The 26224-nt window shown below is 42.5% G+C and overlaps 1 protein-coding gene across 5 annotated transcripts in view; it reads left to right on the forward strand.

Annotated features, from left to right (window-relative positions):
* ccdc186 (coiled-coil domain-containing protein 186) overlaps positions 1-26224 on the forward strand; it is a 120342-nt gene that overhangs the window by 49023 nt on the left and 45095 nt on the right. For all 5 annotated transcript variants that reach the window (XM_038821389.1, XM_038821388.1, XM_038821392.1 and 2 more), the window contains 6 exons: positions 4449-4577; positions 7254-7466; positions 10884-11003; positions 15205-15309; positions 20383-20481; positions 23691-23777. In XM_038821389.1, the coding sequence (XP_038677317.1) occupies positions 4449-4577; positions 7254-7466; positions 10884-11003; positions 15205-15309; positions 20383-20481; positions 23691-23777 (753 nt within the window). The remainder of the gene's footprint in view (positions 1-4448; positions 4578-7253; positions 7467-10883; positions 11004-15204; positions 15310-20382; positions 20482-23690; positions 23778-26224) is intronic.

Genomic DNA, 26224 nt, shown 5'->3' on the forward strand with positions numbered 1-26224 from the left:
GTCTTTTCGTCCAACGTCTTTTTGTCCGCCCGTCTTTTGGTCCAACGTCATTTTGTCCGGTGATTTTTTTCGTCAAAGATTTTTTGTGACTTTTTACGTGTTTTTGCTGGATGATTTTTTTTGTCAAAGACTTTTTGTAACTTGACTTTTAGTAACTTGCTTAGTAGCACCACTCCACTTTAACTTTTGTACATGGAAATCTTCTCTAATGCACATAATATACAATAAAGGATCTTTATTACCGGCCTCTTTCCTTTAACGAGCCTCGTTAAAGGATAGTTATTATCGTTCTCTCGTTAAAGGATAGTTATTATCGTTCTCTCCCCTTTAACGAGCCTCGTTAAAGGATCCCACAGCGAAAATTGATTTCTTGAGGAATGTTGCTCACAATTTACATCAATTTTAAGTAATTTCGGGAATTCATCAGTAGTAAACTTTTAGATCTTTTTAACTGCATTTTTAGACTTTTTAACTTTTTAACTGCATTTTTAAGCTTGTATTTTACTTGAATTTCATCAATTACTTGCATTTTAGCAATTAAATTCACTTGCTGTATTGTGCCTGCTTTCTATCAATTAAATGCTTTTATACGGAGTTGATTTGCAATTGGTTAATTGGACGAAGTGACGTTGGACCAAAAGACGGGCGGACAAAAAGACGTTGGACGAAAAGACGTGGACGAAGTGTCGTTGGACGAAATGACGTCGGACGAAAAGACGCGACACGCTGGGTCACTGTCCATGTGGAGTTTGCACATTCTCCCCGTGTTTGCGTGGGTTTCGCCCCCACAACCCAAAGATGTGCAGAGTAGGTGGATTGGCTACGTTAAATTGCCCCTTAATTGGAAAAAATGAATTAGGTACTCTAAAATTTTAATTTAAAAGAAAAAGACTGATCAAGCACCAAACCTCTTATTCCCTTTTACCCCTAATGCTGTATCTTCCTCTCACAAAGGTTTATTCACTTTTTCCTTAAAGATTTAATGCTCTTTGCCCAAAGCCTTCCATGTTGTAACAACTCTGCATAAGAATGGTTTCTCACCCTCGCCTCTTGAAGAGGTGGTGAGGGGAAGACGAATGTTAAAGGTGGGGGGATTATAACTAGATAATTCTTTTTTAAATTATAACTGCAGTAACCCTGTAAATGAGAGGAAAAGGTTGTTTTTGGTGTTTAATGTTTGAAAGTGAGCAAAGTATCACGTGCTCCGAGGAGTCAAATTTTGTAGCTTCACCTGCTGAAACCTGTAACTTCAATAACCGCACCCTGATTTAGAGCAAGCCTTGAATTCAGCCGGAATATTGCACCTCAAGTGCCCGTTTATCTTCCCTTCCTGAGATACATGTACCCCCACTCATCATGTATTTCTTGCTCATTCTAAGTGGTCAATGACTCCCTCTCAGTCAGTCTGCTAGACACATCCCCAATCTGTAAACCGTGCTCTCGAGAGATCCAATACTCTTGGATTTTTTGTTATTTTTTTTAAAATTTAGATTGCCCAATTATTTTTTCCAATTAAGGGGCAATTTAGTGTGGCCAATCCACCTACTCTGCACATTTTTGGGTTGTGGGGGCGAAACCCACGCAGACACGGGGAGAATGTGCAAACTCCACACGCACAGTGACCCAGAGCCGGGATCGAACCTGGGACCTCAGCGCCGTGAGGCAGCTGTGCTAACCACTAAGCCACCGTGCTGCCCTGATTTTTTGTTATATTTAATAGAAGATTGTAAATTACTTTAGTAAGAAATCAATTGTACGCCAGACAGTACCTCCGCTAAGAGAGCATTACTTGGTGAGATTATTTTATTTTTCATCTCTTTATATGAAATCAAAAGACCCTATGAGCAACTTCACTTAGAATTAGTTGTGTGTGTGTTCCTAGATTCACGTTTATAGACATATGCAATTTACTGCTGCAATTGGCAGTGCCACATTTGCCATGAGACTGTCTGTCTACAAAAAATGTACATACGTAGTATCTATTGTAAGTGTCCTTTCTGTGCATTTTCTTTGTTCCAACTTCTTTTATTTTTTTTTGGTCCATGGACCCATAACCTGGTGTGCCTTTTATAAGAAGACTCAAAGTTGAAGCAGCTTTCTTGCAGGACACTCTGTTCCCAGATTTGGTATTTAGGAAGGGAGAAGCCAGTCTCTTTGACGCCATGTGGATCTTAGGAAGCAGATTTTGAAGGAGTTGGTTTGATTGGTTAACTGCAAACTGGTGGATTGGCCAGGGATAGTGTTGTGTGTGTGTGTGTGCGTCCCCATATATGCCCGGAATAATCGTCTCTTTCCCCCTATACCCACCACCACCACCACCCAAAGATAAAATCCTTTTAAACTGGGAAGAGAGTGGCGCCAAGGGTAAGGAGGGAAAAGCCTTGCGTGAAAAATCGTCAATCTGAAAAGACCAGGCAGTTGGAATTTCTCTGCCAGCTCCTTTAACTGGCGTGCCTCCCTTCCACAAACAAGTCTCCAAACCCTTCCCGTCGAGTCCAAACCCACTGACAGGAACAGGTGGTTATTGCAGATAGGGGCTAGCGGTGACTGGGAACGGAGCTTAAAATGCTGCCTGAAGTGCTTCCAGATTCTCTGGGTGGACACCACCACTGGATTGGGGAAATTTTCTCGGAATGAAATGCAACAATGTAATTACTATTGCACTAAAGCTAGAAACCGTGCAGGAGCATGCTTGCATTTGTCCCATATGGAACCAGGATTGCTGAATTACAATAATATCTTCTGAATATTGGCTGGCCAATAGTAAAACAGTAAATTGGGTAGAGCCAAGCCCCTGACTGCCCATCTCTTTGTAGCAAAGCCCCACGGATCCTTAGAGTTTTACCCAAATAAAAGAGGACATTCATTTATTGACTTTGACAAAAAGGACTTGGGGAGAAAAATGGGTGAAATTGATAAAAAGAAATCTCAGGAGTGTCTTCATTTTAACAGTCTGAACCCTGCCCGCCAAGGGGAGGTTATCCCACCTCTAGGTCTGAATTGACACCATCAGCCAGACTAGTGTAATTATGTTTATGAAGTGAGGCCCAATTGTGGGCTACCCGGACCCCTAGATCACAAAAGCTAGTCTTGACAAAGTGAAAAGTAGCATCCCCAGTTGGGCTCCCCTCCCCAGGGTGTTGACTGGGAAGCATTCACTCTTGTCCAAGTTCAACTTGTACCCAGAGAAGGAGCCAAAACTCCATAGCAGCTTCATGATCTAGTCCAGAAAGGGTACTGGGTCAGTAATATAGAGAAGTAGATCATCCGCATAAAGAAACCTTCGATGCTCCATCCATCTTCGATTTATCCCCCTCCACTTACCAGAGGGCCTCGGCACAGGCGATTGCAAGCAGTATTCCGAACCTCACAAGAATCTCAAAAACAGATATTCCCACTCCACTATATTGAAAGCCCTTTCAACATCTAGGGAACCAATCCCCTCTGTTCCGGGTACCGAGGAAAGGAAAAGGACAGTGTTCAGCAGGAAATGTGTATTGGCCCGACAGCTGCTGACCTTTAACAAAGCCGGTCTTATCGACCACAATCACCTCTGGGAGGCAGGGCTCCAGCTGCCAGCAATTTGCCAAGTAACCTAACATCCACATTTAAGAGTGAAATAGGTCTATACAGCCCACACTGTTGGGTCTTTATCTTTCTTGAGAATCAAGGAGATAGAGGCTTGTGGGAGGACAGATGACAACGAACCCCAGGATAAGGAATCATTTAACATATCCAGAATTAAAGGTACCAACTGCTCCGCAAACTTCTAAAATTCAATGAGGTAGCCATCGGGGCCATCCTCAGGACGAGGTCTCAGGATGAGGTGGATCCTCAGGACGAGGTCTCTGCCGGAGTATTCGGTGGGCTGGGTCCAACTCTGGAGGGGATGTGAACCTATCGTCCCCCACCATCTTCCTGAACATCTCTGCAAAGTGTTGGGACTTCCATCCCCTCTAGCAGCCCCACAATTCAAACTTTATGTCTCCTGGACCAATTATCTAAATCATTTACCTTGGCCTACAGTGATTTATTCTATTCGGCTACCGAAGACATCTCCGCTTCCAGTAAGGGAATCTAATCATAATGTCTGGGAAAGACCACTTCCATGCCTTTTATCGTGCTTTCACTGTATCAGTGGTCTTCTTCAGAGTCACTCAGATGGGGGCTGAGGTCTCGACAAACTTCTACTGTCTGCCTTTCTCCCCCTGACTTTTCTAAGCAGGTCACTGATATAGGATCCTTGCCCCATTAGTTCTGTGGGTTTTCAAAAGAAAATACCCCCTGAAGCTGAGAGAAAAGGGCAAGAAGTGCAGCACTCTAGTATCTCGTGCATGTCTTCCCACTTATGCTACTGGAAGTTTTATTTGAACATTTTTGATTGCGTTATAAACCTATAAAGCTCCAATGGAGAAACTATCTACTCATTATGGATTCACTTGTTGCAGATGGAAGCCCAAGTTGAAAACCTTATGAAGGAAATAAAAATGACAAAGGAGCGATTAATCTCTCAAGATGCTGCTGCCAAAAACGCCATTCACCAGTTGCAAAGAAATGTAACTTTTCGGATCGAGCAAGTAAGAATTCTTTCAAATATAAGCATTGTTATTGGGTTACAATTTTTGTTTAGTTTTATGGATAGGTGAGAAACAGTAAGAATGTGGTCCCACTTTTATTCCACCTCTCGATTAACTGCAACAATTTTTTTGTTTTAAAGAATAAGTATTTAAAGCCCTTTAGGCAAGTGACACTGAAGAAGAGCCACAGCGCAAGTTTGCTTGTAATTAAAATAAATATTAATTGCTATGGTTTTGTTCAGTCGATTAAAGGATAACCTCACTTTCTCTGTCAGTGAATTTCTAGGCAGGGCTTTTCCTTTGCTGGGCAGATCTTTTCTCATTGAGTCTCTTTGTCTGCCACACTGATCTGAGGCTGCTGCACAAGATGACAGTTGAGGAATGTTTATCGTAAGCTGGTGTCTGCCAGGTGACCATAGTTGCTGTTCCCTTGTTCAAATAAATGGCCCCTGACAAAGTTAGCAATGACACACGATAGGGTTTGAACCGTGTCAATTTGCATCTCTTTGTGTTGGAAACTTCGCACCCATTTTGTGGAGTTTTATGCTGCAGTACTAAATCTATGTGGTCATTGCACATCAGTTTTTGCAGTCAGTTAGACAATAGTAGCTGTTCAATCCATAGGAGGGATCTGTTGCATTTTAACGTCATCTCAGGAGTGTTCTAAAAGATTGTCTGCACTTTAATGTCCTGTCCAGAGAAGCAAGCTGTTTCCAGCCTTGGGCAGTTTCATGTATATTTGCAGACGAGGAGGAAGGTCATCTGACTCCTTTCTATTCTATCTTGTTGCAACATGGGTCTTGTATTCTCCATGCTGTTTGAAAGAGAAGTAAAGATTTTTTTCATACTTCGGTTGGTACACCTGTGCGAATATGACATTCTTTTGAAATATACTTTTTGCCCCATCTCTTGACCTCCTGCATTTTGCTGGGGAATGGGGCCAGCTTGAACATCTTCCACTCAAAATGGAGACCGAGTTAATATTTCAGGCGGATGATTTTTCCTGAATACATTTTAATTCCGGCTTTACGCCACATCAATGTTATACCCTACAAGTGGCAAGTCCAGGTGGTGTGAAATGGTGTCTAGTGTATTTTGTGTCAGATCAGAACCTACAATGGTCTTAGGCTATCACTATGTAAGTGTATTGTGTTTTACGTTTAACAAAAAATCATGTATGAAACGGAAAATCAATGTTAAAAGGCCAATGGCACTATATGAAGAGCAGCAGGGAATTCTGGTTTCTGTCCAATATTCCTTCCTCAACCAAGTAGATCAAAAAATAAATAAGCTGACCATTCACTTCACAACTGATTATGGACAATTTGTTATCTTAGTCCTTTGAAGATCCTGTGAAAAGTTTATAGCGCAAGATATTCCAGAATTCTGGGTGGTGGCATGTGGCACAGTGGTTAGCACTGGGACTGTGGCGCTGAGGGCCCACATTCTGATTCCGGACCTGGGTCACTGCCCGTGTGGAGTTTGCATATTCTCTCCATGTCTGCGTGGGTTTCCTCCGGGTGATCCGGTTTCCTCCCACAGTCCAAAGATGTGCAGGTTAGGTGGATTGGCCATGATAAATTGCCCCTAGTGTCCAAAATTGCCCTTAGTGTTGGGTGGGGCTACTGGGTTATGGGAATAGGGTGGAGGTGTTGACCTTGGGTAGGTTGCTCTTTCCAAGAGCCGTTGCAAACTCGATGGGCCAAATGGCCTCCTTCTGCACTGTAAATTCTATGATTCCATGTGCAGGTTAGGTGGATTGGCCATGCTAAATTGCCCTTTAATTGGAAAAAAAAATAATTGGGTACTCAAAAATTTTTTTAAAAAAAAGATATTCTAGAATTCCTACAGCACAGGAGGCCATTCGGTCCATCGGGTGTGCAAAAGAGCAACCTACCCAGCCCCAATCCCCCACCTCATCGCTCTAACTTTTGGTTAGTAAGGGACAATTTAGCATGGCCAATCCACCTAAACTGCCCATATTTGGAATCTGGGAGGAAACCAGAGCACCCGGAGGAAACCCACCAGACACTGGGAGAAAGTGCAAACCCCGCACAGTCACCCAAAGCCACCCACTGTGCCACAGTGCAACCCATATATATTAATTGCTTATTGTCACAAGTAGGCTTCAATGAAGTTACTGTGAAAAGCCCCTAGTCGCCACATTCCGGTGCCTGAATCCACTGTCATTGCTATTGAAAATTTGAAAGGGCTTGATGAAATCCACCGTTAGCCATCACTTGCAGAGTCAAGGTTGTTGGAGCATGCATAAGGGCAAGTTAAATTTCTGAATTATTTTTTCTTCAGTACAATTTCTTGAAAAATCAGAAATGCCCCTATAATCACCAGTGCCAGACGTTTGTCGTCTTTGTAATTATCTTTGGTCAGATTCTGTTATGCCACAAGATATGCATGGAAAGAATAAAAAACAGCTCAAGAGATAGTGCAGCTGATATTTTTATTAAAATGCAGTATGATGTTCAAGAAATCTGTCATTCCACTAAAGACTGGGTAACATTTATCAGATTATATTTGCTTGTAAACCTTAGTCATGTTAGTTTATTTTCTACACATGGTGTGAATGATCATTTATACACTTCATTCATCCTGATGTTGCCTAAATCAGATTTTGTTTTAAAAGCGGACCTGAATAATGAGTTGATTCCTCCTTTTTAGACCAACAAAAAATGTGAGGAGGCTCGTCAAGAGAAAGAAGCTATGGTAATGAAGTATGTTCGAGGAGAGAAAGAAGCACTGGACCTTCGAAAAGAGAAAGAAGCAATTGAAAAAAAATTAAGGGATTCAAACAGAGAACTGGAGAAGTTGACAATTAAGACTAAGCAGCTCACACAAGAGAAGGCGAGATTACAACAGCTCTATGAGGCAAAGGTAATGAGATGATATTTAGAGCTGTGAACTGCAGTAAGGCATCAGTGGAACTCCTGATGCCAGTTTTCCTGTTAATTTTCCTGCTTAACTCTCCTCTTCAGGAGATACCTTCCTTTTCTGAAGGTGGCAACTTTAGTGGAGGATGGCCCACACAAAGAAGTTGTTCCACAACTGGCTATTTTTCATTTGCAAACTGGACAACAGTTATTCATGTGAGGCCCATTGCAGTCAAACCTGACTGACAAGAACCTCCAGCAAGAGTAGCTGCATAGCTAATGAACAGAGATCTTGGCTTTTTGTGTGTGTGTTTTCCCCTCTGGCCTTTTTGTAACCTGATTCTATCCATCTCATTTTTTTCTCAATTCCTTTCCAATTGTGTTGGGAAAGATCAGGTAACTTGGAATAGATAATAGTTAAAACTTGGGAACATCCTGATCTGGATGGCTCACTCAACTGCACCATGCTTTTGCATTTACCAATTAAACCACCACAGGGGTGAGATTCATTCTTGTGTTTTTGGACCAGTTGTGAAATGTAATTGTTTTCCTCATTCCCCCATCTAGATGATCATGTTAGAACATGAGAGCAAAATAAATAGAAACAGAAGTCGACCATGTGGCCAATGAAGCCTGCATCACCATACATTAGTTGGCTTTGAGCCTCAACTCCACTTTCCCACAATCTTCCCATTTCTCTTGATTCCCAGAGAATCAAAATCTGTCTATCTCACCCTTAAATATGTTCAATGATGGCACATCCATAACCATCTGGGGCAGAGAATTCCAAAGTTTCACAGCGCTTTTTGAGTGGAGACATTTTTGTTCCTCTCGGTTCAAAACGATTATCCCTTCAACCTGGAACTCTGTGTCCTTTTTCTGGAGAGGATGTTTCCACTCGTAGGGAAAACTAGAACCAGAGAGCACAATCTCAGACCAAAGGGACGATCCTTTAAAACAGATGAGGAGGAATTTCTTCAGCCAGAGGGGTGGTGAATCTGTGGAACTCTTTGCCGCAGAAGGCTGTGGAGGCCAAATCACTGAGCATCTTTGAGACAGAGATAGATAGGTTCTTGATCAATAAAGGGCTCAGGGGTTATGGATAAAAGGCAGGAGAACGGGGATGAGAAAAATATCAGCCAGGATTGAATGGTGGAGCAGACTCGATGAGTCATGTGGCCTAATTCTGCTCCTTTGTCTTATGGTCTTATTGTCTAGTCAGAGGAAACAAACTCCAGTATCTACACTTCAAGCGCCTTCATAATCATGAATATTTCAGTGAGATCACCTTATTATAAATTCCAAATAATATAGACCCAGCCACTCACCATAGGACAATTCTTTCATTCTAGAGACCAATCAAGTGAATCTTTGCTGCACTGCCTCCAATGCAAATATAGTCTTAAATTATTCAAGGTGTGGTTTCACCAAAGCCATGAACATAGATTCCAATCCCCTTGAAGTAAAGGCCAACTGATTCTTAGCTTGCCTAATTGCTTGTTGTACCTGCATGCTAACTAAGTGTTTCTCTTATAGAAGTACATCCAAGTCTCAACATATACAAATGCCATGCTATTTATAAAATATTTTGCTTTTCAAATAACAAAGTGAATAATATCTCACTTCCCCACATTATTCTCCATCTGCCACCTTGTTGCCTAATTACTTAATCTGTCTAATACCTCCTTGCAGCCTTTTTGTGTTCTCCTCGCAGCTTAGATTTCCACTGTTTATATTCCAAGCTTCTTTGTGTTGTCGGTAAATTTGCATTCTGCAAACTCAACTTCCAGACTATCTTTGCAAATTTGATTCGCCAGTCTACATGAAAATTAAAGCCCCCAGATCTATCATAATGACTTTTAGAATCTTCAGTAATTTGTTTAATGCTCTGTCTGACATTAGAATTGCTTTTCAGGGGCCTAAAACTGCACCCACTAGCATTTTCTGACCTTTTATTCTTGATCCCATACTGATCCTACTTCCTGATTTTCTGAGCCAAGATTCTTTCTCTCTAATGTCTAATTGTTCATGCATAACGTAGTTTTGTCAGTAAAGTTTACATAGTAGAATTTTCTGAGTGGCAGGGGTGGAGGAAGAAGGTTGTTTAAAATAAACTTAACTCATTTGCTTTACCTAAAGAATACAGTTGAATGTATTTTTCTTAAGAATAAATAATGCTAACTTTATTTGCAGTGTTTCAAGTAGGCTTCACCCAACCACTTTCAAGGGCAATTAAGGATGGGTAACAAATGTGGGCCTTGCCAGCGACACCCACATCCTATGAAAGAATGTTTTAAAGTCTGAAGTCTATTCATAACTTTGTTTTCTTTTGTAACTTTATCATGTCTTTTAAGAGCAGTTGCTTTCACTTTAAATTTGTAAAACATTGACTCATATGTCAGCTAACTGCATACCCTTGCTGATCCACATCTTTTGCTGCCAAAGTGTTGTCAATTAAACTAGTTTCACTACTCTTAACGATGACTACGTTAGAAATCACTGGTGAAAATCATGGAAAACGCTTGGCTTAATTGAGTGGCATTTCTCGTCACCATTTTTAAGATGTTTACCAACTTATGTTAGAAAAATAAAGAAATTGTTCAGTGCAAATGTTGTGGTGGAGCTGCTAAGAATGCTTTTAAGTGCTGAAACTTCTAAGTCAAATGATAGCAGCATCCTGTTTTCCAGACTGCTTCAGTCTATTCAAGTGATAATGTTAGAAGATTGGAAATCACGGCAAAAACTCACATGCATTCTACTTAATTTAGGCAAAATATATGGGCACTGTTTTCAAAGAAACGTAAAATAGTTTAAGGCTGAAGAATCTGTGTAGTATGTTCTATGTTGTTTCGAAATGCAGAAATCAATGAATTAAATACTAAACATAAAGCAGGAACCTACAAAAAACTGTGGGTTAAAATATTCTAAGCTCGGAATTTAGATCTTTTGGGGCTGTGACACCATGCTTAGCTCACCGGACAGTATGTTTGAATTATTAAATAGGAATGTCTTTCAGTACTGCCAAAGTACTGAAGGCAAACAAATTACGCAAGTATGTGATTTGCATTATTTGGGAAAAGCTGTTGCATACTGGCTGGATAATTTAATGAGTGAGTTAAGGAAGATTTGAATCAATGTCAAATTCTCTTCTGGCTTGTATATTTCCTGATAAGTTGTTTCGGGAGAGGCAAGATAAAGTAACCTAATTCTGTACAAAATGTCAACTGCTTAGTTTTGGAATGAATGTTTTTGGTTGGTGGAAATGCAATAAAGATGCAAAAGATTGAAGTTGCGAAACCTCTCCTCTAGTAGTGCAGTGTGAAAATGGAAAGATTCACTTTTTCAACTTTTACTTTCTGAAAATGTGTAAACCTTTTTGTTTAAAGCTACATGCCTTAAATCGTTGTTCCAATGATTTCAGGAAGGAGAAGCCACAAAGCTCAACAAAGATGTTGAAAAACTGAAGGAAGACATCAACTCTAACATCATTAAAGTGAAATGGGCCCAAAACAAATTGAAAAGTGAAATGGATACACACAAGGTTAGTCGGTGTCTAGAAACAACAAATAGTGAAATATTTCATGTGGAGAATTACAAATCTTTCACCTGTAGTGTTGAAAGAATGTTATTACAGGAAGGTAGTGAATTGAAGTACAGCTGATATTATTTTGAAAAGGAAAATGTTGTCACACTCACTCTCTCTCTCTCTTACCTAGGCCTCATTCAGAGCTGGAATTTTTCCATTCTGTCCCACATAGCTCATTCCGTTTACATAGGGGATAAGCCTCTTAGCTCTTCTTTCCACCTTCTGCACTTGAAATTATGCATTCATCTTGGAATAATACATAACTCCCAAGTGTGATCTGACCCAGTTACGGCAAATCACAGTAAAATTTAAACTCTCTCCTCAAAAGGTTTTGACTACCAAACCAGTATTTGTGACCAATGTTGTCTAGTCATTGAAAGTCTATACTCCCTTGTTGCCCTTTTTACCTACTATAAATATGGCAGTCAATGAGGTTGCCCTCCTTCCTTTGGATATCAATATTCTATTGCTCAGAGTCATCAGGTATCAAATGATACCAGCACAAGGTCCAACCGGCTATCGATCAAAGAGCCAAACACCAGTTAGTTAATTCAAGATAAGGGGTACTTTATTTACACACACAATTAATCATGCAACGTAAACACTACTAGTTAAACTACACCTATCAACTATGACAACCTGTACTTAACTTCAGGCGCCTGGCTTTGTATCGGGTCTGTAGAAGTAACTGCTGCTCAGCTAGGCTCATCCGTCTGGTAGCGGGCGTTGAACTTGAACTTGCTTCTGGTGGTGCTGCACTTGGAAGTAGACGTTGCTGGAGCGCCAGGTCCAAGAGAGGCCGAACACTTGGAGGTCTGTCTTTTTATCCTTGTGGGGTTTTTGCACTCTCTTGGGTGGTCCTTCAGTTTGGATCCCACTCATTGGGTCACTCCTGATCACTGTGTTCAATTCGAACCAATAAAGGAGCGGGTGCCTTAATGGCTGGGCGTATCCCAAGTGGTCATTGACCCTGTTGTTTACGCTTCCCGAGTACAGGGAGTGGCACCGAAATGTCTGGGGTTGTATGATGGGTCATCAAATGCTAATTGGTTGGGGGTTTCGATACGGTTTGGATTCCTCACTCGTAAATATACATTCAGGCTCAGCCTGCCTGAACCTTGCATTGTCCATTTTTCCCGCTATGCTTTGCGATCTTCCCTGTTCCTGATTGTAAGTGGCCATCCCAGATGGCTACACCCTGTGTCTGTTTCAGTAGGCTGTCTAGTCAACCGCAATGATTATTTTTTTCTATTCATATCTTGACCAATGCTGTAAACTTTACACTTATATCAATATCAATTTTTATTTATTGTTCTCTGCTAAGTGTACAGCAATCTAAACCACAAATCTTTTACTTCGTCCTGTCTTAACCACACTCATTGTTTTTCTGCTCACCAGCAAACTTTCCAGCTATGTGTATGGTTTTCAGGCCATTAATGCAGTCTCAAACAGCACAGGTCCAACTGTGTTTTTTTTTGCTGTTGCAGGACTCAACATTTTCTGTAATCTTGCACTCCCCCATTATGCCATCTTATCAACTCTCATGTTCTGCCCTGGATTTCTGACTATTAGTTTAATTGGGAATAATTTCTTGTGGAGATTTGCTTAAAGCTTTCTCAATGTTCAAATAAGACACTCTAAAGGAAGTTCTACTACCTAGTTTATTTGTGTATCTTCACAACATCGGGGAGGTTTTCCAGAAGGATCTTTCAAATCCATGCGTGAAAGATCTTGGGCTGGATTCCCCGATTTGGAGTCTATGCCATGCCGGCTTTTTATGACCGGAAAGTCGGCGCAAAACAGCCACCGATCCTCGGTCTGATGGGGGGCCTAGCAGGCATGCAGCGTAGAGCACCCAGCTCTAGCTGCCGATTTTGATGGGTCCGTGGCTGCGCACGCCGGCCGCCTGCAGCTGTCGGACCCGACCTGCCAAATAGTGGCCCCTTTGGCCAGGCTCACCATCCCTGGACCAGAGCCCCCAGCCCCTGCCAAAGTCCTCCCTGCCCGCGAATCAGCTCTCCCCCGACTGTGGCGCCGCTGGACTCAGTCCGCAGCCACCACGCTAAGTTCCCGAAACAAAAAAAAGCATGAGAGACCCACGCCGTTGGGAACCCGGCCGGTCGGTAGTACAGGATCGGGGTGGAGGGCTTAGGGTAATGTTCTGAGGCCGTCCATGTGGCATGAGGTGTACTCCTACAGTACGCCGTTTTGGAGGGGAAGGAGCATCGCAAAAGCGGCGCCGACCTCCATTTCGGCACCAATGTTGATTCTCCGGCCGATTGCCGAACACGATTTTGGCGTTGGAGACCGGAGAATTGATCAAATTGCCCCCACTGAGACACATCTCCAACCTATCCCTTTGAAAAGTCTTCATTATTCTATCTTCCAGCTGTAGACTTGAAAACAAAATCCAAAAGACTTTAGAGATGAATTTATGTCCAGGTTATCTAATTTAATGGCATTGTACTATAATATTGTGACCCATCTTAATTTATTTCTTGGAATATCTAAAGTGAATGAAAGGTTTGTGGAAACAAATACATTAATATCTTTCAAAAGGAAGTTGGATGTTTGCTTTAAAAAGAATAGTTGGCTGGCTATGGGAAAACAATGGTGAGTGAAACTAATTAGATTTGTTCTTTCAGAGAGGCATCAGACATGGTGGACTGAATGCCCCAACCCCATATGCTGTCAGAATCAGTAATGATATAACTGTAAAGGAAATTAAAGATGCTAATCTTTCAAGGCAGCATAATGCATTTAAATTCTCCTTTTAATGATTACAGCGTTTGAGTACAAAAGCAGAGTCAAGAATCGTCAAAAGCCTTTGAACCATAAACCTCTTCTCCCTGTTTCTGTAGCTCTTAGATTATAATATCCAGTTGACTGACCCCAAATGCTGTTCTCTAAGGAAAGAGTAGGATCTATTGAAGAGCAAAAGGCATGGGTATGGTTCTTAATGACTGTGTTGCATCTGTCTTCTGAATATGGGGATGACGTAGACATTGTAGTTAAGGAGGAGCAGTGTGGAATTTGGATGGGATAAACATTGTGAGGGAGACAATATTATGGGGTTTAGCATCTTTAAAAGTAGATAAATCACTAGGTCTGGATGAAATGCTTCTCTTAGCTGCCTGGAATGCAAGGGAGGAAATAGTGGTGCCTCCAACCAACACTTTTCAGTCCTCTCTGGCGTCAGAGATGGTACTGGAGGTCTGCTGACATTGTATTGTTTAAAAAGGGAGAAAGGGTTAGACTGATAAAGTCTGTCAACCCAACTGCTGTCATGGGTAAATTATTGGTTATCAATTCTGAGGGACCATTTCAATCATGGTTTAAAACAACACCGATTAATTAAAGACAAATCAACATAGATTTGTTAAAGGGACTAACTTGACTGAATTTTTTTTGAAGAAATGACAGAAGACAGATGAGAGTAGTTACTTGATGTGGTCTACCTGGATTTTAGGAAGGATTTTGGCACGGTTCCACATGACAGACTGGTCAGTAAAGGAATCCAAGGAAAAGTACAATTTCAATCCGAAATTGGCTGTGGCATGAAGCAACAGTAAGAACACAAGTAATCAGAATGAGAGTAGTTTGCATGATCTCTCGAGCCATTTCCTCTGATCAGGCTGATGATCTGCTTCAACTCCACTTTTTCTCATGTTCCCCATTTCCTTAGACATTTTGAGATATCAAAGAATATATAAATTCCGGCCTTGACTACATTCAGTGGAGCAGTCCAAGCCATCTGGGCTAGAGAATTCCAAGGATTCACAACCCTTGTGAGTGAAGAAAATGCTCTGAATTTCAGTCCTAAATGATTGACCCCTCACAATGACGCTGTGTCCCCATGCTCTAGATTCGTCAGTCGGGAAATAATCTTAAGTGCCTATCCTGTCAAACAGGAAGGTAACACAGTTTCTTTCTCATGTAAGGTTTTGCAGCTAAAAATATGCGAACAAATGAAACACTAAAAATCTACATATATGACATTTTATGACTATTGAGTGTACTGTAATAGAATCTCTGAAGTATTTAAAATAGGAAGTCCAGTTGTTAATGTTGCTGAATAATTAGCACATGTACAGGTATAATCCAGCCATTTTACCAAAGTAAAATTTAACTGAATTTTTTTTTTGCTTCGCTAAAGGAAACCAGAGAAAAATTGAAAGAAACTACTGTCAAGTTAACACAGGCTAAAGAAGAGACTGAACAAATCCGGAGGAACTGCCAAGACATCATCAAAACCTACCAGGTTGGTTTGAGTTTGGTGGTAGTAATACTTTTGTTTGTAATTTCCATTCAGCTTTCTTCCCCTTTGCCCTCTGTTAAACCACTCCCTGTACCTAGCAAAGCATTTTTTTTTAAACAGGGAAAGTACTGTCTCTAACAATATATATTGGAGGATGGTTGGCATACATTATGTAGTGACTGGTTTAGATAAATGGAATGAAAAGGCTTAAGTATTCCATCTGACAATGTTGTTATTTATTGCATTTTTGCACATTAAACATTACAAATTTGTGGGTCTGTTAAATTTGGAGCAGTTGTTTTGATGAGCAGAATTTGTCACTTGGGTTCTGTGTTTTTCGGAAACTGTGCTTGGCATGTTGAGACATGCTCCAGACCAGTGGCATGTATAAGTGAGTGTGGTGAGGCTTTGATAAGGCAACTTTAAGTACGTCATTCAGCCCAGCGAGTCTGCTCCACCATTCAATGCAATCCTGGCTGATCTGATATAATCCTCAACTCCACTTTCCCACCGTAACCCCATAACCCTTGATTCCCTTACTGATTAAATATATATGTTAATCTCTGCCTTGAACATACTTAATTGCCCAGCCTCTACAGCGCTCTGCGGTTACAAAAAATTCACAGACTCGCTACCATCTGAGGGAAGAAATTCCTCCATGTCTGTCTTAAATGTGTGAGATTATGCCCTCTGGTCCTAGACACTCGCACAAGAAGATACACCCACTCAGCATCTACCCTGTCAAGCTCTTTGAGGATCCGATATGTCTCAATAAGGTTGCCTTTCATTCTGCTAAACTGCAATGAGTGCTCGCCAATCTACTCAACCTCTTCTCATAAGAAAATCTCTCCATACCAGGGATCAACCTCGTTAACCTTCTTTGGCCTGCCTCCAATGCAAGTATGTCTTTCTTCAGACAAGGGCACTAAAACCGTATTCCAGATGTAGACTATCTAGTGCCTTGTATAGTTTCAGTTGGACTTGCTTATTTTTATATTCCATTCCTTTGGAAATAAAGTAGGATAGATACAGTGATAGATAATTACCTAAGGCAAATTTTGATCCGGCAACAAGTAAACGATTGGTTACTTGGAAGTGCTGTTCAGGTGCTCCATCTTCTTGCCAGTCAAGATAGCGGGGGTAATCTCCCCGGCACCCAAATGTATATTTGCCTCCCCAATCCCCTACTGCATATTTTATTGTGTTTTAGGTTGGGGTGTGCCCCTCTCTTCCAAATATATGTGTATATATATATTATGTTTCTTATTCTGTGTATATAATAGTAATTATACCTTGTTCAAAAACCCAATAAAAAACATTTATAAAAAAAAAGATAGTGGGGTAATTAGACAAGATGGTTTGGTAAGGGACAGAAATGGCAATGGTTCCACTGAAGAGTTGAACTGGATATATTCCTGACGGCCATGTTTTCAACGACTACCTATTATCATATTTTTAAAGAGCCAAGGCCTTCTCGGCCTTGCCTCTCGCCTAAGGTGTGGTGATCCTCGGGTTAAACCACCACCAGTCAGCTCTCCCTCTCAAAGGGCAAAGCAGCCTATGTTCATCTGGGACTGTGGCAAATTTACTTTTTTTGTTTTGTTAATTAATGTCTTGTTTCTTTGGATACAGTAATGCTGCCACTTTTTCCATTGTTACAATGTTAGCATTACTTTTTATTTGTACATAGGTTATGGCCTGCTAGCATTTATTGCCCATTCCTAATTGTCCTTCAAGGTAAAGGTGAACTGCCTTCTTGAACCGTTGAAAGTTGCTAAACCCGCAGGACTGTAGCATAGGAATTTCCAGGGTTTGAACTGGCAACAATAAGAGAATAGGGATATGTAGTTAGGATTGTGTGACTTGGATGTTGTATCTTGGAGGGGAACTTGCAAGTTGTGAGCCTGCTGCCTGAAGTGGAGGTCCCGCGTTTAGGAGATACTAATGCATTGCATCTTGTGGATGGTACGCACTGCAATTGCATTATCGGAGTGGGTGGTGGAGAGAATATTTAAAGTAGCACTGGGAGTACCAGTCAAGCAGATAGTCTTATCCTGGATTATGTTGAGCTTCTTGGCTGTTTCTGGAATTGCACTTATTTAGGCAGGTGGGGCATGTTACATCACACTACACATTGTGCTTTGTAGACCATGAAAATACTTGTTGGAAGCAGGATCTTGTACTTGCTGCAAAATTCCCAATTTCTGACCTGTTCTTGTTGCCACATTGTTGAAATAACTGCTCAGTTAAGTTTCTGGTCAAAGGTGATCCCCAGGATGTAGATGATGGGGGATTTGTGAGGTTATGACACTGCGTGAGAGTTGTTTGGACTCTCTTGAAGGTGGTCATTCCATGGCACTGGCCAGTGACCAGTAACGTCCTACATCTGTCCAGGTCTTCCATGCAGACATAGAATGTTTTTAGCATCTGAGGAATTGCAGATGGTACTGAACACTGCACTAATCAGCAAGCAACCCCACTTCATCTCTATGATGGAAGGAAGGTAATTGATGAAGCAGCTGAAGGTGATTGGGCCGAGAGCATAACCTTGAGGAGCTGCACAATGCTCCGGGACTGGGGAGTGGTCTCCAATGACCATAACCATGTTCCTTTGTGCAAGATATTATTCCAACCATTGGAAAATATTCCTCCTGATTCCCATTGATTTTACTAGCACCCCTGATGCCACATTCAAATAAAAGCTTCCTTGATCTCGGAAGCAGTCACTAACATCTGGGGCTGGATTCTCCGCTGGTGGGATGCTCCATTTTGCTGGCAGCCTGGGGGTTTCCCGACGCCATAGGGTTGCCCCACAATGGGAAAATCCCACTGACCGGCTGGCAAAAACGGAGCATCCGCCGCGTGCTGAACCAGAAATCTGGCGAGGCAGGATGGAGAATCCAGCCGCTGACGGTTACCTTGATCATCGATGTTTCGACCAAAGCTTGAACGGAAACCTAAGCTGAGTGTTGATGAACAGGCCATTGATGAGCAAGTGCCACATTGGATTGGATTTGTTTATGGTCACGTGTACCGAGGTACAGTGAAAAGTATTTTTCTGCAAGCAGCTCAACAGATCATTCAGTACATGGAAGAAAAGGGAATTAAACACAATTCAAGAAAATACATAATAGGGCAACACAAGATATACAATGTAATGACATAAGCACTGGCATCGGATGAAGCATACTGATTGTACTTTGTCATTGACACTTTCCATCACTGTGCTGCTAATTGAGAGTAGATGGAGAGTAATTGGCCAGATTGGATTTGTCCTGTTTTGTGGACAGTAGCTGAGCAATTTTCCACTTTGTCTGTAGATGTCAGTGTTGTGTCTGTAGATGTCAGTGTTGTATGTGAATTATAACACTGTTAGAGTGGAGGTAAGTTCCGAATTGCAACTTTAGCATTGCTGCCAGTATTTTGTCACGGATCATAGCCTTTGCTGTGACCAGTGCCTTCATTCGTTTCTTGATATTGTGTGGAGTGAATCAAATTGGCCAAAGATTAGACTCTTTGATGCTGGGAGGAGGCCAAGCTGGATCATCCATCCAGTACTTCTGGCTGAAGACGTTGTAGATGCTCCAGTCTTGCCTTTTGCATTGATGTGCTGGCGTAATTGAGAATAGAGATATTCGTGAGGATCTTCCTCTCCCAATTGCACACTGCTTCTTGGCGTTGCCGTGTTTATAGCCCTATGTTGTAGCTCCCTCAGTTTGGCACCTCAGTTTTAGGTATACTTAGTGCTGTTCCTGAAATGTTCTTCTGCACTTCTCATTAAACCAGGGTGGAGAGAGATATTCTTGTTCTATGAGGTTGCACATTGTGGAAATCAATGTTGCTGGTGATGCTGGTTTTGAGCTTCTAGATGTGGTAGATCTTGCATTTACCTCGATGGTCATTTGTGAAAACATGATATAAAATATCCTCCCTGTAAAGTTGGAACTTTGTCTCCACGAGGGCAGTGCCACATTCATTCCTCCCAATCCTGTCATAGGCAGATGCTACCTTTGGCAGATGCAAATACTTGGTGAGGATAAAGTGAAGCAGATTTTTTTCTCCTCGTTTTGGTTGTCTCGTACCTACCACAGGACTAATCTGGCAGATATGTCCTTCAGGACTCAGTACTGCTATTGATAAAGCAGGCACTCAAGCCACTGGTAATGATGGGCATTAAATTCCCCCCTCCAGAGTATGTTCTGTGCCCATGGCATTGTCAGTGCTCCTAAGTAATTGGGCACTGATCCATCAGCTGAGGGTGGCCAGTAAGAGGCAATCGACAGATGATTTTCTTGTCCATGCTGTACATGATGCATTGAGACGTCTTGAGGACATCCAGGGCCACTCCCAACTGTCTACCACTGGGTCGTTGCCTTACTTGGGTCTGTCTTGCCAATGGGGCAGAACGTACTGTGTTGGCAGTAAAGAATTTGAGATTGTTGACGGAAAGCTATAATTCTGTTTTTTGTATAAATACCCACAATCTATTGAAGCTTCGTTTTGCAGGGATGACTTGCCAATGTTGTCACAGTGTTCAAGTTACTGGTCCATCCAGCTTCATTATTCAAGACTTGTCTAGTCTTCTGATAGCCAAGCAAGAGTCAATTACACTGCCTTGTGGATCTGGGGTCACATGTTGGCCAGACATACGAGGATGGCAGCTTCTTCCTTTAGAGTACATGAATGAACTTGATTGGTGTTTATGATTATCCAGTAGTTTCATGATCACCATTACTGATATTGGCATTTTAATTCCAGATTTGATTAATTGACTGAGCTTAAATTTCCCATTGACATTGTGGGATTTGTTTTTATGTCACCATTATTCTACCATACCCAATAGCAAAACTAAGTGACGGTCTAATTGTGGAGTCCACAGTACATTGTATTGATGGGTTTCTCTGCTCTATATCTGTCCGTTACCATTGCATCATATCTCAATGGAAACACAGGCTCTTGGCATCACTTGAGCCCGAAGGAAGCATGTGGTTAAATTTTCCACTTTTATCTTGAGTATTAATAATTTATTAATGAGTTAAGCTTTTGCCATTTGTTAAACTTTGTCTTTCTTCACAGGAGTCTGAAGAAATTAGATCCAATGAGTTGGATGCCAAACTGCGTGAGACTAAAGGGGAACTAGAAAAACACTTGCAGGAAAAATCAGATCAAATGGAGGTAAGGTGTTCTTTCAGCAAAATATTTAGAGGAATTGATGCAAACCTTTATTTATAAGATTACATGTGAGTGTACCAAATAGAAAATTGTGTTCTAATATAACATGGGAAATTTGGGAGCAGGCCATTCAGCTCCTCAAGCCTGCTCCACCCTTTAACTAAACCATGCACATCTACCTCAATGCCATCTTCTTACACTATTGCGATATCCCTTCATGTCATTGGTATCTCAAAATTTATCGACCTCTACTTTGAACATACTCAATGATTGACCTCCACAGCCCTCTGATATAGAGAATTTCCAAAGATTCACCTCAATGACTGAAGACATTCTTTCTCATCTTGGCCCTAAATGGCCTACCATTTATTCTGAGACTGTCACTTGGCTCTAGACAGCCCACCCCGAGCCAGGGGAAGCATCCTTCCTGCACCTACCCTGTCAAATCCTGTGCGTATTCTGTGCATTTCAGTGAGATCTCCTCTCATAACTCTAGAGAATAGTCGCAGGCACAGTCTCCTCAATCCTCAATATTTCCTCCGACGGCATGGAACTAATGTGGTGTGGCCGATCGGGACTCTTGCGGGGCGGCTGCAGACTCTTGAGTCCGCGGCCGCCCTGGTGGGAGGCGGGGGACCGAGCACCCAGGGAGGGGTGCAGTAATCCCAGTGGCCGGGGCAGCGATCGGGCATGTCCAATGCAGCGGGGCATGGCAGATCGGTGGCGGGGGAGGGGCTAGATTGTTCGCATTGGTCCGAGTCCACCATGACGCTCGGCGCGGCTGCTGGAGGTCGCCGCCATGTGCATGATCGGAACTGGAAGTGCGGGGGCCGTATCTGCAGCCAAAGCTACGTGAAGCTCCCCGGGTCCCTGCTAGCCCCCTGCAGGTAAGTGAATAGTCTTTTATTTTTTACAGGAAACTGGGGAATGCAATGCCAGCCATTTTACGCCGGCTTAAGACATAGTCTCATTTTGGGAGAATCCAGCCCAACATCTCCGAATCTCTCCCCATTTAAGAAATTCTCTGCATTTCCGTTTTCCTACCAAAGTAGCTAACTTCACATTTTTCCACTTAAATGCCATCTGCCATGGTTCTTCTGGTTAGTTCTTTCCTCACTTCTTCTGTTTAAATCCTCTAAAAGACTCTTTGCATCCTCCACACAAGTCGCTTCCACCGCGTTTGTGCCATCATTTAACTTAGAAGCATTGCATTTGGTCCAGACATCCAAATCATTAGCTGGGACCCAGCACTGTTCCCTGTGCCAGTCACAGCCTGCCAACCTGAGAATGGTCCATTTATCCTACTCTTTGTTTTCTGTCCTTTAGCCAATGCTTATCCATGCCAATATATTTTTGCCAATCGCATGAGCTCTAATTTCACTTTATTAAATTTCAAAAGTAACCTTTTAAGAGGTAGATCCATAAAATAGATTTTTTTTAAATGGTTCCGTGAGGCCCCAATATGCTACACCACCATTACCTGGTTTAAAAGCAGGCAATTGATCAGTTAATTTCTACAGAGATCACAAATCTAACAGTGTTAGTAGATTAAAAACTAGGCCCTTCGATGATGGATGCCAGCTGTTAAAAGTAAGATACCATGTAAGTGACTAATTGGAAGAAAAACACATACTCATTGAAGAGTAAAAAGATAAAATTCAACATTTAGTGAGGTGAGATTTGCAGTTGTCTGATCGATACAAAGCATAATGGGCATGATTCGTCGTTTCTGACACTTAAGTGTTGATGTCAACGCAGAATTTGTGGTCTTTCACGCGTCGTCCACTGTGAACTTAGGGGCATGGTTTGTATAGGTGTCGTCTCCTCCCCCCGTCCCCCAACCCCACCCTTCCAGGCCGAACCTGGATCGATTCAGCAACTGTGGAGGGGTTGGCACCAGCGCCACGTTGAACACAATGGATTCCAATGAAAAATCGTGCGAGATTCGCCAGGTCCATGATTGACACTTGGGAGGCTGACATATATACACATTACAATCCCCACATACACCCATCCTAGCCAACAAGATGGCATTAGTTGTGCTGGAGCGTGCCCATAACACCAGCTGCTGGGGCCGGAAGGCACCTAGGAGGGGTGGCCTGGGAAGAGGGGAGCTATACGACCCATGCCCCTAAGTTTACAGTGGACTGTTAGTGGTGTGCGCAGCTGCATGGCTGCCTTGCTGGCTGCAGCAATGGTGTTCCGTGCCCATCCACCCCGCCCTGGCAGAAGCACCCCAGCCAGTGGCACACCTGTCAGCACACTATGACGATGTTGGACGCTTTCCGTACCTCCTTTCCTTCAGCAGTCATGACACCGGTTTGACGATTTTTAAAAGCACAGATGAACCATCGGGAACTCGGCCCATCGGAGGTGGAGCATCGCAGTGGCCCCGGAGAATGCCGGGTCAGGCCCGCTAATAATATGCAAATGGTGTTTACTGTATGTGCGTTCCAGACCGCATTGATGCCGCTATCGAGGTGACAGAGAATTGCGATTGCCGTCAAATCAACGCCCGTGCGATTTTAGCTTTGAAACCTATTCGCCGCCCAATCGCGTTTCACAATTACGGCATCTGCTATCGGAGGATCCCGCCCAATGTATGTAGAGTGGAAATATTTATGGAAGAATGAATAAGGTTGGATGATTTTAGGAGGTCATGAAAGAGCAGGTAAAATGGGTGGTTGAAGCCAGTCCATTACAGAACCATCTGAGGATGATTTATCGACAATGTTGCAAATACTTCAATTTTGAGATGAAAGCAATGTGCATGGCTTGGATGGGGAGGAAATGTGTTGGCAGCTTGTTTTATAAGTACATGGGGCCTGACCCTATGAAACATTTTGGAAAATTCTCAATGTTGTTTTGGTCAAGTATGACGTGTTTGGGAACAGTCATTTTATTTAACAAACTAACCAGATCATTGATGGAAGAACCATACAGAAAACCATATGGCTGAATGTAGATTTGGTCTACAGTGTATACTTTCAGTTTACAGTGGTTTCTTTAACTTGGTAAGGACCGATAGCAATAATGTAAGAGTTGAGTGGGGAGGTGGAATCTCCTTTCTTGGGTTTAATGAAAGGCGGTGGAAAAGAAATGGAAGGGGTAAGATTATAGGTTGCTGTTTAATTAATCTCACGTTTTCATGGAGATTATTTAAAGTTTTTTTACTAGATTCCAAAGAAATTTATTTTTCCAACAAAAAACAGATTCGCCATGCCAAAATAAAAGAACTTGATGACCTAAAGAAAACATTCAAGGAAGGGATGGATGAGTTGCATACTTTACGAACAAAGGTGAGTACTATTGTTCCTGTGTTTATATTTTGGAATTATATGGTAAATTATGTTGAAATATTTTCCAAAATAACTGAGAAACTTTCTTCACTGCCCATTCTACGAGTTGGTCTTTTTATATTAAAATACTCGAATAAAAAATAAATACATATCCCAGAATGTTTCTCTTCCATTTTCTTGTCTAGTCTTTGTCTTCTGTACATCATTAATAATGATAAGTGCAGGTTACTATGTCACAAAGTAAGAAAGCAAGAAATTACTGTTTTATGGACAAAAGAAATAGGAGCAGATGTAATATGTTCCCTCAAGCCTGTACTGCCATTCAGTAAGATCACGGATGATCATTTACCTCCACCCAAGGCTGAACAAAACAGCCGAACTCCAGAGATAAGGTGGGAGTGACTGCCCTTAGTTCATCAAGGAGCCCTATAAGTCACTGGGAAAGCAAAAATGCTGAGTTTGTTGGAGATCAATCATCACAGTCCCAGGGCATCATTGCAGGAGCTTCAGAGGGTCGTGTCCTAGGCACTAGCATCTTCAACTTTTTCATCAGTGGTCTCCCCTCCATCATAAAGTCAGAAGTGGGCATGTTCGATATGTTCAGCACAATTCCCGACAGTCCGCGTCCATTTGCAGCAAGGCCTGGACAGCATTCAGGTTTAGGCTGTTGAGTGGGAAGTTACATTCATGCCACACATGTGCCAGGCAATGCCCATCTCCAACAAGAGAGAATCTAACCATCACTCCTTGACATTCAATGGTATTAACATTGCTGAATCCCCAATATCAACATCTTGGGCGCTCCTGTTGATAAGAAACTGAACTGGAGTAACCATGTAAACACTGGGTGGAACAAGAGCAGGTCAGAGACGAGGAATTCTGCAGAGAGTAACTCGCCACTTGATTCCCCAAAGCCTTCACAGTCTACAAGGCACAAGTCCGGAGTGTGATGGAATGCTCTTCCCCTTGCCTGCATAAATGCAACTCCAACAACACTCCAGCTTCACACCATCAGGACAAAGCAGCTTGCTTGATTGGCAACCCATCCACCAGTTTCAACATTCACTCCAACAAAGAACTGCAGGAACTTGACAAGCCCCCTTCGTCAGCACCTTCCAAACCTGCGACCTCCAAGGACAGCAGATGCATGGGAGCACCACTACCTGCAGGTTCCTCTCTAAATCACACACCATCCTGACTTGGAACTGTGGGGACTATTTCACACCCTCACTGCTATCAGCAATAATGGCAACACAGGCGCATAATACATAGATACAGACGATAGAAGCAGGAGGAGGCCTTTTGGCCCTTCGAGCCTGCTCCGCCATTCATCACGATCATGGCTGATTATCCAACTCGATAGCCTAATCCTGCTTTCTCCCCATAGCCTTTGATCCCATTCCCCTCAAATGCGATATCCAGCCGCCTCTTGAATGTAGATAATACCGTGAAAGTCGGGAACTAGATTCTCGGTGGTGAGATAATCCCTGCCTCTCTCCGGTGATGTAATGAGTGAGCGGGAACCTCATTTTAATAAATGTCACTATATTTAAATATGATTAAAGGACTTCCTAGCCATATGTACCCCTGCTCACTAAATATTCAGACCTCGCCTGCGTGACATCAGTGGGGTTCATGACAACTATTTAAGAATGTGAAGCAGTCAAGGGGACCCTGCCAGGGGCACCAAGGTAGGTATAGCCCTGGGGGAAGAGGGACATGCCTGTGCACTGTCCTGGTACTGCTAACCATTACAAGGGGTGGGCCCTGGGGGAGTCCAATTGGAATGGGCAAGAGGAGGGGGAGGGGGCGGGGGGGGGGGGGGGGGGGGGGGGAACGTGAGTCAATTGAATGGCAGGGATTTGGGAAAAGGCAGTGAGGAGAAGAATCTGGCATGTGTGTGAGGGAATGGGGGTGGAACCGATCTGTGGAGATGGTCTTGTCGGCTCTAACAGGCCATGTCTTGCCATACTGATGGTGTGAACCACCCCCGCACCCTTTTGTTTTCCGTCCAAGTGACTCCAGGTCAGGAGTGCATCTGAAGAGCGACACGCCAGTTTTCAGTCAGAGTCGTATACTGACAAATTATGCGAACAATTCCACCCTATAATCACTGCTCCTTCACTGTTGCTGGGACGAAATCCTGAAGCTCTCTTCCTTGCAGCACTGTTGGTGTACCTACCCAACTGCGGCAGATCAAGAAGGAGGCTCATCATCAACTTCATGGGAGGCAATTACGGATGCAATTGCTGGTCTATCCAACGATCCCCATATTCTGTGAAAAAACATGAAAACCTCCAATTTTCTGCTGATTTCCACATTCCTTTGATTCCCTTTCGAATCCAGAAATCCATCAGATGCAGCCATTAATATACCTGAACATCCACACCACTCTGACGAAGAGAATCCAAAGTTTCACAACCATCTTGAGTGAAGAAATCTCTCCT

This window comes from Scyliorhinus canicula, chromosome 16 (assembly GCF_902713615.1).
Source record: "Scyliorhinus canicula chromosome 16, sScyCan1.1, whole genome shotgun sequence".
In the NCBI taxonomy this organism is placed as follows: domain Eukaryota; kingdom Metazoa; phylum Chordata; class Chondrichthyes; order Carcharhiniformes; family Scyliorhinidae; genus Scyliorhinus; species Scyliorhinus canicula.